Raw genomic sequence first — 13962 nt, forward strand, 5'->3', positions numbered from 1 at the left:
TTTATAGAGGCTTACACTTTTTATACTTGAAAATAAAGGTAATAATGTCATTAAATTTTGCACTACATCTCTATCACTTAGGTCTCTTAACTGGTATAACATATGGAGTTTCTAGGTGGAACTTAGGGCCTCTCAACTCACTGACCCTTACTGTCTTATGTTGTTAGACCTCCTCAGAGACCAGAAAGTGCTGCCTCTATTGTTACACCCTGAGTGGGGCTCCAGAATCTCTGTCATTAACTCTATACACAAGCTTGTGTGTATATGTGTGAGGGTATTTGTGTATGCAGGTGGGCCATGCAATTTCAAATAAATTTCAGTATTTAAGCCATTGAAAATACCATAGATAGCAGTATATGGGCATACATTAATAATATAACAAGGAAACCTACCTCATCTGAACAAGCAATTCCATATCTCAGTCGTGTAACAAATAGTTCATCATTTTCTTCTGCAGATTTGACACTAAGCTGATTCCATGCCTTCTTTGCCACTAACTCACCAGAGCGAGGTTTCAGTTTCTCATCAAATTTATTATTGACTTTAAAGGTCCCGGAGCCTGCAATGTTTCTAATGTGATCTATAGTCACTACTCCATCTTCTGCAAAGAACACAGATACCTTATTTTTGCCTAATTTGCATTAGCATGACTGTATAGTTTTCATATATCAGTTGGGCAATTTACACACAATTATAAGGTCTATATTGATTATGCTGTGTAAAAAACTGCAGGATAATACACCACACATCGCCAGACTATACAACAGTTTTTCAGCGAATTCTGGGATATTTGGATAACATGGAGTCTATGGGAGATGGTCTTTCCATAATTCTGAGCTTTCTGGATAATGGGGTTCTGGATAATGGATCTACACCTGTATACCCCCTTTTGTAATATATAATAATTAAAAAAATATAATAATACAGGGAACTCTGAATATCACTCATGTATTATAAGGGATAATGTACCCCCTACTGTAAATGATAAGGATATTAGAAGTCACTGAGGGGTTGTTCTGTGACCATATAAAGACACAAAGCTGCAGGCTGAGTTATACAGGGAACTCTGAGTATCACTCATGTATTATAAGGGATAATGTACCCCCTACTGTAAATGATAAGGATATTAGAAGTCACTGAGGGGTTGTTCTGTGACCATATAAAGGCACAAGGCTGCAGGCTGAGTTATACAGGGAACTCTGAGTATCACTCATGTATTATAAGGGATAATGTACCCCCTACTGTAAATGATAAGGATATTAGAAGTCACTGAGGGGTTCTGTGACCATATAAAGGCACAAGACTGCAGGCTGAGTTATACAGGGAACTCGGAGTATCACTCATGTATTATAAGGGATAATGTACCCCCTACTGTAAATGATAAGGATATTAGAAGTCACTGAGGGGTTGTTCTGTGACCATATAAAGACACAAGGCTGCAGGCTGAGTTATACAGGGAATTCTGAGTATCACTCATGTATTATAAGGGATAATGTACCCCCTACTGTAAATGATAAGGATATTAGAAGTCACTGAGGGGTTCTGTGACCATATAAAGGCACAAGACTGCAGGCTGAGTTATACAGGGAACTCGGAGTATCACTCATGTATTATAAGGGATAATGTACCCCCTACTGTAAATGATAAGGATATTAGAAGTCACTGAGGGGTTGTTCTGTGACCATATAAAGACACAAGGCTGCAGGCTGAGTTATACAGGGAATTCTGAGTATCACTCATGTATTATAAGGGATAATGTACCCCCTACTGTAAATGATAAGGATATTAGAAGTCACTGAGGGGTTCTGTGACCATATAAAGGCACAAGACTGCAGGCTGAGTTATACAGGGAACTCGGAGTATCACTCATGTATTATAAGGGATAATGTACCCCCTACTGTAAATGATAAGGATATTAGAAGTCACTGAGGGGTTGTTCTGTGACCATATAAAGGCACAAGGATGCAGGCTGAGTTATACAGGGAACTCTGAGTATCACTCATGTATTATAAGGGATAATGTACCCCCTACTGTAAATGATAAGGATATTAGAAGTCACTGAGGGGTTGTTCTGTGACCATATAAAGGCACAAAGCTGCAGGCTGAGTTATACAGGGAACTCTGAGTATCACTCATGTATTATAAGGGATAATGTACCCCCTACTGTAAAATGATAAGGATATTAGAAGTCACTGAGGGGTTGTTCTGTGACCATATAAAGGCACAAGGCTGCAGGCTGAGTTATACAGGGAACTCTGAGTATCACTCATGTATTATAAGGGATAATGTACCCCCTACTGTAAATGATAAGGATATTAGAAGTAACTGAGGGGTTGTTCTGTGACCATATAAAGGCACAAGGCTGCAGGCTGAGTTATACAAGGAACTCTGAGTATCACTCATGTATTATAAGGGATAATGTACCCCCTACTGTAAATTATAAGGATATTAGAAGTCACTGAGGGGTTGTTCTGTGACCATATAAAGGCACAAGGCTGCAGGCTGAGTTATACAGGGAACTCTGAGTATCACTCATGTATTATAAGGGATAATGTACCCCCTACTGTAAATGATAAGGATATTAGAAGTCACTGAGGGGTTGTTCTGTGACCATATAAAGACACAAGGCTGCAGGCTGAGTTATACAGGGAACTCGGAGTATCACTCATGTATTATAAGGGATAATGTACCCCCTACTGTAAATGATAAGGATATTAGAAGTCACTGAGGGGTTGTTCTGTGACCATATAAAGGCACAAGGATGCAGGCTGAGTTATACAGGGAACTCTGAGTATCACTCATGTATTATAAGGGATAATGTACCCCCTACTGTAAATGATAAGGATATTAGAAGTCACTGAGGGGTTGTTCTGTGACCATATAAAGGCACAAAGCTGCAGGCTGAGTTATACAGGGAACTCTGAGTATCACTCATGTATTATAAGGGATAATGTACCCCCTACTGTAAATGATAAGGATATTAGAAGTCACTGAGGGGTTGTTCTGTGACCATATAAAGGCACAAGGCTGCAGGCTGAGTTATACAGGGAACTCTGAGTATCACTCATGTATTATAAGGGATAATGTACCCCCTACTGTAAATGATAAGGATATTAGAAGTAACTGAGGGGTTGTTCTGTGACCATATAAAGGCACAAGGCTGCAGGCTGAGTTATACAAGGAACTCTGAGTATCACTCATGTATTATAAGGGATAATGTACCCCCTACTGTAAATTATAAGGATATTAGAAGTCACTGAGGGGTTGTTCTGTGACCATATAAAGGCACAAGGCTGCAGGCTGAGTTATACAGGGAACTCTGAGTATCACTCATGTATTATAAGGGATAATGTACCCCCTACTGTAAATGATAAGGATATTAGAAGTCACTGAGGGGTTGTTCTGTGACCATATAAAGACACAAGGCTGCAGGCTGAGTTATACAAGGAACTCTGAGTATCACTCATGTATTATAAGGGATAATGTACCCCCTACTGTAAATGATAAGGATATTAGAAGTCACTGAGGGGTTGTTCTGTGACCATATAAAGGCACAAGGCTGCAGGCTGAGTTATACAGGGAACTCTGAGTATCACTCATGTATTATAAGGGATAATGTACCCCCTACTGTAAATGATAAGGATATTAGAAGTCACTGAGGGTTTGTTCTGTGACTATATAAAGGCACAAGGCTGCAGGCTGAGTTATACAGGGAACTCTGAGTATCACTCATGTATTATAAGGGATAATGTACCCCCTACTGTAAATGATAAGGATATTAGAAGTCACTGAGGGGTTGTTCTGTGATCATATAAAGACACAAGGCTGCAGGCTGAGTTATACAGGGAACTCTGAGTATCACTCATGTATTATAAGGGATAATGTACCCCCTACTGTAAATGATAAGGATATTAGAAGTCACTGAGGGGTTGTTCTGTGACCATATAAAGACACAAGGCTGCAGGCGGATTTATACAGGGAACTCTGAGTATCACTCATGTATTATAAGGGATAATGTACCCCCTACTGTAAATGATAAGGATATTAGAAGTCACTGAGGGGTTGTTCTGTGACCATATAAAGACACAAGGCTGCAGGCTGAGTTATACAGGGAACTCTGAGTATCACTCATGTATTATAAGGGATAATGTACCCCCTACTGTAAATGATAAGGATATTAGAAGTCACTGAGAGGTTGTTCTGTGACCATATAAAGGCACAAGGCTGCAGGCTGAGTTATACAGGGAACTCTTGAGTATCATTGTAAGGGAACTCAATAATGAGAAACATCACAAAAGCCTTAAATTATTTACTGTATATCAATAAAGGGAAACTTCTTCTATATGAAATTCCAGGCAAATTTGTCAGTTACTTCTTGGATCAAGTTGGGAAAACTTAATATATAAAACATAGGGTGAAAATCATAACTGACCTCAGAGGCTACAGAGACTGTCACTGAGTTCTGCTCCACATTAATATAATTGTAATTAAATCCATTTGTATTTTAAACTGAACTGATATAACATTTGTAATGTTATGAGCTTGCACCCTGTTCTTGTCTTTGCCTTGCCTTAATCATTTTAGGAAAACAATATAAGGGTACTGGCATAAGGGGAGATTTGTTGCCTGAGATAAATATTTGCTCCATGGGTAACAAATCTCCCAAAAATGCTTTTCCACTAGCAATAATGTAATTGCCAATGGAAAACATATGCGTCTGTTTATTTCTAGAAAGTTGCCTGAAACGTGCTCATCCAAATTCAACACAGGTTTGAACATGTGGGTTCAACTGCTCTTGATTCAGACTCTCAGACTCCACCAGGTACAGTAGAACAGTACAGAACCCCACAAAGTCTTGAGGTTGTGGACCAAAATTTGGTTTACTGGGCACAGCAGTGTAAGGTCAGCCATCCAACAGCACCAAATCCTGGGCCTTCTGCAGGCTCACTGCCAACAGGTTAACCCATTGCTTGGGGCTGAACTCAGTGAGGTCATCAGGTAGCCATGCCAAAGAGCAGAAATAAGGGTTGGTTTAGTTGCACACAACATTGAGTAGACTATCTGGTCATCTGTTTTGGTATTCTTCTCCTAGAATTCTCAACAGGTTCAGGACCGTCTGGTTGCACTGCTCACAGGCCTGGATTTACAAATGGGCGCCCCTAGGCCGTCTCCGCTCATTGCCCCCTTATGCATCCCCCTCTGTCTTCCCCTCCCACGTCGTCCCCTTTCCTTCAGCGTTGTTCACCCCATCTCCTTGCGCCTGCACGTAAATGCGCATATATGCATATTCAAGACATGCGAATGCGCATATATGTGCAGGCACAAGAAGACGATGCAGATGTGACGCAGAAGGGGAACATCTTACTTGAATGCGGCTGGGCAACATACCGCCCCTGAATTTCTGCCGTCCTTGCCACAAATCCGGGCCTGACTGTTCACAAGCCCCATTACCCTGAAGTTGGGTTGAAGCACAACTTTTGTACCCCCTGAAAATCTTGCTATTGCTCCAAAAAGAAACACCGAAGAGAACAGAATGAAGCACAAGGCCACAGAATGTGCATTTATAGATCCCCTCTCTTTTGCAGGGTTTTATATGCACCTGTTGTCTTTCAGATGTAAAAAAGCTTATTTCCGATAACCTCAAAACTATATTCCTGCTGCAAATAACAAATTGCTTGTTGAGAATTGGGTGCTGCGGTGGTCTCATTTATCACAGTCTCTTCTGAACAGATGCCCCACATACAAGGAAATAATTTTTCAGGCCCCCAGGTTGACCAGTTTTACCAATATTTATTGAAATTATATATGAATGAGGACCTCATGGGTCCTCTATACACCCTGGGCCCCCCTGCAGCCACAGGGTCTGATTCCTCTATAGTTCCGCCCCAGTAAAAGACAAAAAAATTGTTATAACATTGTTTGTTGGTTTACCCTGTCATGCAACTTCTGCAGCCTATCTCAGTTTTAGCCTCTTATTTTATGGCCTTCCACCCCCTCTGTGATAACTTCATGAGGACTGAAACTGTGAAGTTGAATGACAATAGAACTTCCAGTAACTCGGGTCAGAGACAGCTGAGATTAAAATGCAAAAGGGGGATCTGGGTCTTGAAAGGGAATTGTAGTGTTACTTACTATCTCGATACACAACTATGCCAAATCCGACATAGACTCCCCAGAGTTTGTTGTCACCTCGGTCGAACTCAATCAGGTCTCCAAGTTTATCAAATTCCGACTGCTGAAGAAAAAAATTTGATTTTATCTGAAGTTATCGAACTTTTGCCTTTTATATTTTATTTTTTGCATTGTAGACATGATATTAGAGATATTTTTAAATGTATAGTTTTTTAAGGAGCAAGCTTCACCTTAAATCACAACAAATGGAATGTTATGGATATGGGTGGGGGAAGTGTATCCCACTGTGGATGTATATATATATACAGTAACAAAGGGCAGTATTGTTCATTTTCTCATTCACACACACAAAACCCACTCATACCCCACACATAATACTTCCTGTATACATTATATCCATATTGGATTATTTTTGTTAGGCTGACAATAGAGCATTTTACTGGCTAAATATTTTGTCTATTCTGTCTCTGTAACTTCATTTCCACATATTAAAGGTATTTAAAATATCACCTTGGTGAATGTTACTTTGACCATAGAATGTTCACAAATTTATTAAAGATAAAGCATATTTTACAAGTAGAGACTGTAAAAAAAGGGCAGTTCACCTGTAAAGAAACAGTAACATCAAAAAATGAAAGTGTTTTAAAGTAATACAAATATAATGCAGTGTTGTCCTGCACTGGTATAACTGGTGTGTTTGCTTCAGAAAACTACTATAGTTTATATAAACAAGCTGCTGTGTGGCCATGGGGGCAGCCATTCAAGCACAGGATACACAGTAGATAACAGATTAGTACTACTATAGTTTATATAAACAAGCTGCTGTGTGGCCATGGGGGCAGCCATTCAAGTGCAGGATACACAGTAGATAACAGATAAGTACTACTATAGTTTATATAAACAAGCTGCTGTGTAGCCATGGGGGCAGTCATTCAAGCACAGGATACACAGTAGATAACAGATAAGTACTACTATAGTTTATATAAACAAGCTGCTGTGTAGCCATGGGGGCAGCCATTCAAGCACAGGATACACAGTAGGTAACAGATAAGTACTACTATAGTTTATATAAACAAGTTGCTGTGTAGCCATGGGGGCAGCCATTCAAGCACAGGATACACAGTAGATAACAGATAAGTACTACTATAGTTTATATAAACAAGCTGCTGTGTAGCCATGGGGGCAGCCATTCAAGCACAGGATACACAGTAGATAACAGATAAGTACTACTATAGTTTATATAAACAAGCTGCTGTGTAACCATGGGGGCAGCCATACATGCACTGCTACACAGCAGCCTGTTAATATAAACTGTAGTAGTACTTTTTTGTACCATATAGTTTAGTTGCACTTAGTCTCTGCACTCTCTCCAGCTCATTTATATCCCTCTTAAGGACTGGAGTCCAAAACTGCCCCCATACTCCAGATGAGGCCTCACCAGGGACCTATAAAGAGACACAATTATGTTTTCATCCCTTGAGTTAATGCCCTTTTTTATACAAGAACTTTATTTGCTTTAGTAGCCACAGAATGACACTGCCCAGAATTAGACAACTTGTTATCTACAAAGACCCCAAGATCCTTCTCAGTTAAGGAAACTCCCAACACACTGCCATTTAGTGTATAACTTGCATTTATATTATTTTTGCCAAAGTGCATAACCTGCATTTATCAACATTGAACCTCATTTTCCAGTTTGCTGCCCAGTTTTCCAGTTTAGACAAATCACTGTGCAAAGTGGCAGCATCCTGCATGGAACCTATAGTTCTGCACAATTTAGTCTCATCTGCACAAATAGAAACAATACTGCATTTGTCAGTGCTCTATACAACAAGAAGTGGCAGACAAGGGGATGCATGTAGGAATATCCAACACCTATCACTTAATTTGCATATTCATTCAGATGGTGAAGATGGAAGCAGTAGAAGATAAGGCTACAACAGGGTATGCCCTTACTGCCTGCCAGTTTTACACCTCCTGGTAGTGTGGTCGATTCCTCATAATGGATTTTCAGAGCAGCACTACAAGAAGAGTGCAGCATTTCCTGGGGTGCAAGTGCTAGTTGCACACTAAGGGGCACACTCTTGCACCCCCTTAAAATTTTAGCACTTGCAACCTGTGTAAAAGTAAATAATCTCTATAAAGTGCTAAATTCAGGAAATGAATCTATCCTGCTGCATAGCGCATATGCAATATTCTTAGCATACTCAGACTAGTAAGAAACCTACACTGGTAGTGTGCAAAGTGTAACTTTAGATGCAATTTTCCATGCTATTAACCCACAATGCAGCCTTTCCACATAATTCCAGTGTAATTGCAGCACCAAGGGACACCTCGTACAGCCACAGGCCATGCAACAAAACTCACGCATTAGGACTGTGGCTGCAGATTGGCTGACCCTGCTCAACCAATGAGGTTGCTGGGGTGATGCAACAGACCCAGGACAACAAACAGGAGGTCCTAAATTCAAGCCCCAGGAGAGCATGATACATACAGTCATATGAAAAAGTTTGGGAACCCCTCTAAATTCTTTGGAGTTATGTTTATCATTGGCTGAGCTTTCAATATATAACATGTCTTATGGAAACAGTAGTATTTCAGCAGTGACTGATTGGATTATTGGATTAACAGAAAATTTACAATATACATCATAACAAAAATAGACAGGTGCATAAATTTGGGCACCCCAGAGATATTCCATCAATACTTAGTTACAAATGTAACAGCCTCTAGACGCCTCCTATAGCCTTTGATGAGTGTCTGGATTGTGGATGTGGCTATTTGTGACCATTGGTCCAACAAAATCTCTCCAGTTCAGTTAAATGTGATGGCTGCCGAGCATGGACAGTCTGCTGCAAATCATCCCATAGATTTTCCATGATATTCAAGTCGGGGGACTCCAGAATATTGTACTTGTCCCTCTGCATAAATGTCTTTGTAGATTTCCAAGTGAGTTTAGGGTCATTGTCTTGTTGGAATATCCGACCCCTGCAGCGGAACTTCAACTTTGTGACTGATGCTTGAACATTATCCTGAAGAATTTGTTCATATTGGGTTGAATTCATCCGACCCTGAACTTTAACAAGGGCCCCAGTCCCTGAACTAGTCACACAGCCCCTGAACTAGCCACACAGCCCCTGAACTAGTCACACAGCCCCTGAACTAGCCACACAGCCCCTGAACTAGCCACACAGCCCCTGAACTAGCCACACAGCCCCTGAACTAGCCACACAGCCCCTGAACTAGCCCCACAGCCCCTGAACTAGCCACACAACCCCTGAACTAGTCACACAGACCCTGAACTAGCCACACAGTCCCTGAACTAGTCACACAGCCCCTGAACTAGTCACACAGACCCTGAACTAGCCACACAGCCCCTGAACTAGCCACACATCCCCTGAACTAGCCACACAGCCCCTGAACTAGCCACACATCCCCTGAACTAGCCACACATCCCCTGAACTAGCCACACAGCCCCTGAACTAGCCACACATCCCCTGAACTAGCCACACATCCCCTGAACTAGCCACACAGTCCCTGAACTAGCCACACATCCCCTGAACTAGCCACACAGCCCCTGAACTAGCCACACATCCCCTGAACTAGCCACACATCCCCTGAACTAGCCACACAGTCCCTGAACTAGCCACACAGCCCCTGAACTAGCCACACAGCCCCACAGCATGATGGAACTTCCACCAAATGTGACAGTCGGTAGCAGGTGTTTTTCTTGGAATGTCGTGTTCTTCTTTGTTCCCAAATGTCTGTGTGTTGTGTAAATGATCTTTTCCATAGAACAAGCGAGTGTGTTTGTGTGAGTGCAGAAAGGGCTTCTCATCCCCCTGCCATACACATGTTCTTTGTGCAAATTGTGCTGAATTGTAGAACGATGTACAGATACACCTGCATCTGCAGCAAGATCTTCTTGCAGGTCTTTGGAGATGATCTTTGGCTTGTCTGTAACATTCTCACAATCCTCCGCATATGTCGCTCCTGGATTTTTCTTGGCCTGTCAGACCTGGGTTTTACAGCAACTGTGCCTGTGGCCTTCCATTTCCTCATTCCATTCCTTACAGTTGGAACTGACAGTTTAATAAACCTCTGAGATGCTTTTTGTAGCCTTCCCCTAAACCCTGATACTGAACAATCTTTGTTTTCAGATCTTTTGAGAGTTGCTTTGAGGATCCCATGCTGTCACTCTTCAGAGGAGAGTCAAACAGAAGTACAACTTGCAATTGGTCACCTTAATACCTTTTCTCATGATTGGACACACCTGCCTATGAAGTTCAAGGCTTAACGAGCTAATCCAACCAATTTGGTGTTGCCAGTAATCAGTATTGAGCAGTTACATGCATTCAAATTACCAAAATTACAAGGGTACACAAATTTGATTGAATTTCATACAACTGAATACTGCTTCACTAAAAATCTTTGTTCAGCAAACACTCCAGTACCAGATGTTTCTGGGAAATGAAATACATAGCACTGGTTTTTTATTGTTGAAAGTGGAGTAAGTTATTATGCAGGCTGAGAGGGGTTCCCAAAGGTTTTCATATGACTGTATGTATGTAGGGGCCCATAGGGTTAATGTGCCCTTATGGCTTTAAATCCTTACACTTCCTAGTTGCTGGCAGATGCCCATGCATCTAGTTGTAATTTACATATCCCAGTTATTGGCCAAGAGATGTTGTGACCACACCTTGTCACACTTTGGTATAGTGAGTGAGAAGGGGAGGAGTTTGGCTTCTGGTTGCTGATTCAGCTGGATGTTTCCTGGGAGTCTGGGTACAACAAGGCCCAGTAAAGCCAGTTTGCCATAGAGGGACCTGAACCTCTAGTTTGGAAGTCGGGGAGCAGGGACCCCGTGAATGAGGCTAGTGAGTGGCAGGAATATAATGTTATAGACTCTCTAGGAGAGTAAGACAGTGATGGAAGAGAGAAAGAGCAGCTTTGTGCTCCATCAGGGAGGTGTAACAGGGAGTAGCTTCCCAGGCTGTAAGATTTGCCTACAGTGAAGGGACACAGTGGATAAGGTGTCAGACTTTAGCTTCTCCTCCCTGACCCCTCCACTGGGTGAAATCCAGACCACATGTGAGTTATTTCTGCCTGGAGGTGCTGTACTGCCTTGACTACATCCTCAGGGAATGTACCTGCCTCTGATATTCTGTCTGAGCTGTGTGCCTATATATTCTGAAAATGCCTCTTTACTGATGTAAGTAACCTGTGGATCATTTGTCTCTGACAAATAAAGTTATTTTGTTCTGTTTGATTTGCAAGAACCTCCTGGCATCCATTTCTTTATTGGTTAAAATACAGTAGCCTGTGGGACTTGTAGTTGCACTACACCACACCTTCAATACTTTCCTTTTGCGAAGGCCCTGCCTTGAGTGTTAGAGTTCAGTGTAACCCATTCACTAGTATACTAGCTGGTTGTTAACCCCGTTGGTCTGGATAGTCCAAAAACGTGTTACATGTATGTAGAAGTGCTTTGTACACAAATTGGCTTTGAAAGCGACCATTAATAAATGGCAGCAATTTGTGCAGCAAATGCTTCAATTTCTGTACAACGGGGGTAGCACTTTGTAAATGAGCATTACGGGCTCCCCCAGAAAGTGCTGAAAATAAGTGTGAATAGAAACAAGAGCTGCTACGAAGTGATATATACTGTAGCTCCCTCTCTCTTTGCATAACTTTTATATAATGAACCAAAATTGTATCATGTTTATTTTAGCCAAATTGTGTCACCTTGTGTCACAAAGAAGATACATCACTTACCTTCTTTTTAAAATAATAGAATATGCCAATTGTCCCGTACTGTAAAAGAAAAAAAACATTAAATGGGATTACAAGCACAAAACTATTTTTTTTCTCCCATTCAGGCAGAAGATTCTATGGAGTACAGATCTGAGGACTGGCTTTCCTGTAAATTATACTAATGTAATGAGTGCAGAGTATAATACTGGTGTAGCAACCCATAGCAACCAATCAGCAGGTGGAATTCACTGTCAGCCATATGTGCTGAATACAAAGTGGTCATATCCCCCTTATATATTTATATATAGTGATCATATCCCCTTATATATTTATATATAGTGATCATATCCCCTTATATATTTATATATAGTGATCATATCCCCTTATATTTATATATAGTGATCATATCCCCCTTATATATTTATATATAGTGATCATATCCCCCTTATATATTTATATATAGTGATCATATCCCCTTATATATTTATATATAGTGATCATATCCCCCTTATATATTTATATATAGTGATCATATCCCTTATATATTTATATATAGTGATCATATCCCCCTTATATATTTATATATAGTGATCATATCCACTTATATATTTATATATAGTGATCATATCCCCCTTATATATTTATATATAGTGATCATATCCCCTTATATATTTATATATAGTGATCATATCCCCCTTATATATTTATATATAGTGATCATATCCCCCTTATATATTTATATATAGTGATCATATCCCCCTTATATATTTATATATAGTGATCATATCCCCTTATATATTTATATATAGTGATCATATCCCCTTATATATTTATATATAGTGATCATATCCCCTTATATATTTATATATAGTGATCATATCCCCTTATATATTTATATATAGTGATCATATCCCCTTATATATTTATATATAGTGATCATATCCCCTTATATATTTATATATAGTGATCATATCCCCTTATATATTTATATATAGTGATATATCCCCTTATATATTTATATATAGTGATCATATCCCCCTTATATATTTATATATAGTGATCGTATCCCCCTTATATATTTATATATAGTGATCATATCCCCCTTATATATTTATATATAGTGATCATATCCCACTTATATATTTATATATAGTGATCATACCTCCTTATATATTTATATATAGTGATCATATCCCCTTATATATTTATATATAGTGATCATACCTCCTTATATATTTATATATAGTGATCGTATCCCCTTATATATTTATATATAGTGATCATATCCCCCTTATATATTTATATATAGTGATCATATCCCCCTTATATATTTATATATAGTGATCATACCTCCTTATATATTTATATATAGTGATCGTATCCCCTTATATATTTATATATAGTGATCATATCCCCTTATATATTTATATATAGTGATCATATCCCCTTATATATTTATATATAGTGATCATATCCCCTTAACTGTCTCTTCTCCAGTGTAACAATCCCAACTTGTCTTTCCCCATAACTGATCCCTTCCTTTCCCTTTATCAGCTTAGTTGCTCTTCTCTGTACTTTCTATGTCATGGAGACTGAAGAGCAAAACTGCATGACTCTGCTCGATGGGGCATTACCAGTGCTTTGTAAAGGACAAACTATGGTGCTGCTGGCATTGTTAGATAAGAGATAACTTCAAATAATAATATTATGGTGTATATTTTCTTACCATTGCCAAAGTTAATGCAAGAATAAATTCCATTTTTTAGTGTAGTCTGAGCACAACTTTATCTAAATATGAAAAAAGAAAATATTACAGATTATAAGTCTATTCAGCACTTACGCAAATTAATTTTAAAAATATTTCAACCTCGCTATACTATAGAAGGAAATGGTAACAGTAAGCAGTATTTGTCTCTCCATTGCAATTCCCTGCACCAGGCCCGGACTGACCATCTGTTTATTCGGGCATTTGCCCTAGGGGCCGCTCTGTATTTTCATAAAGTGGGCCGCTCCTGATCTATAATGTTCATTACAAACTGCCTGTGGGCTCTAGGACCGCTCCTCCGTCCCAGCTCC

General features: G+C 39.7%; 1 protein-coding gene across 3 annotated transcripts in view; it reads right to left on the reverse strand.

Annotated features, from left to right (window-relative positions):
* The window catches only part of LOC108700612, a 47389-nt gene that overhangs the window by 29772 nt on the left and 3655 nt on the right, over positions 1-13962 (reverse strand). The window contains exons 1-5 of one of the 3 annotated variants that reach the window (XM_041574530.1): positions 13837-13953; positions 13613-13674; positions 11908-11946; positions 6133-6235; positions 393-601 (exon numbers count right to left, since the gene is read on the reverse strand). In XM_041574530.1, coding sequence (XP_041430464.1) covers positions 393-601; positions 6133-6235; positions 11908-11946; positions 13613-13645 — 384 coding nt within the window. In that variant the 5' untranslated portion in view covers positions 13646-13674; positions 13837-13953. Of the gene's footprint in view, positions 1-392; positions 602-6132; positions 6236-11907; positions 11947-13612; positions 13675-13836; positions 13954-13962 lie in introns of those variants that run through there. The other 2 variants (XM_041574531.1, XM_041574529.1) reach the window with 2 other exon arrangements.

The sequence above is a fragment of the Xenopus laevis genome, chromosome 8S (assembly GCF_017654675.1).
Source record: "Xenopus laevis strain J_2021 chromosome 8S, Xenopus_laevis_v10.1, whole genome shotgun sequence".
Taxonomy (NCBI): Eukaryota; Metazoa; Chordata; class Amphibia; order Anura; family Pipidae; genus Xenopus; species Xenopus laevis.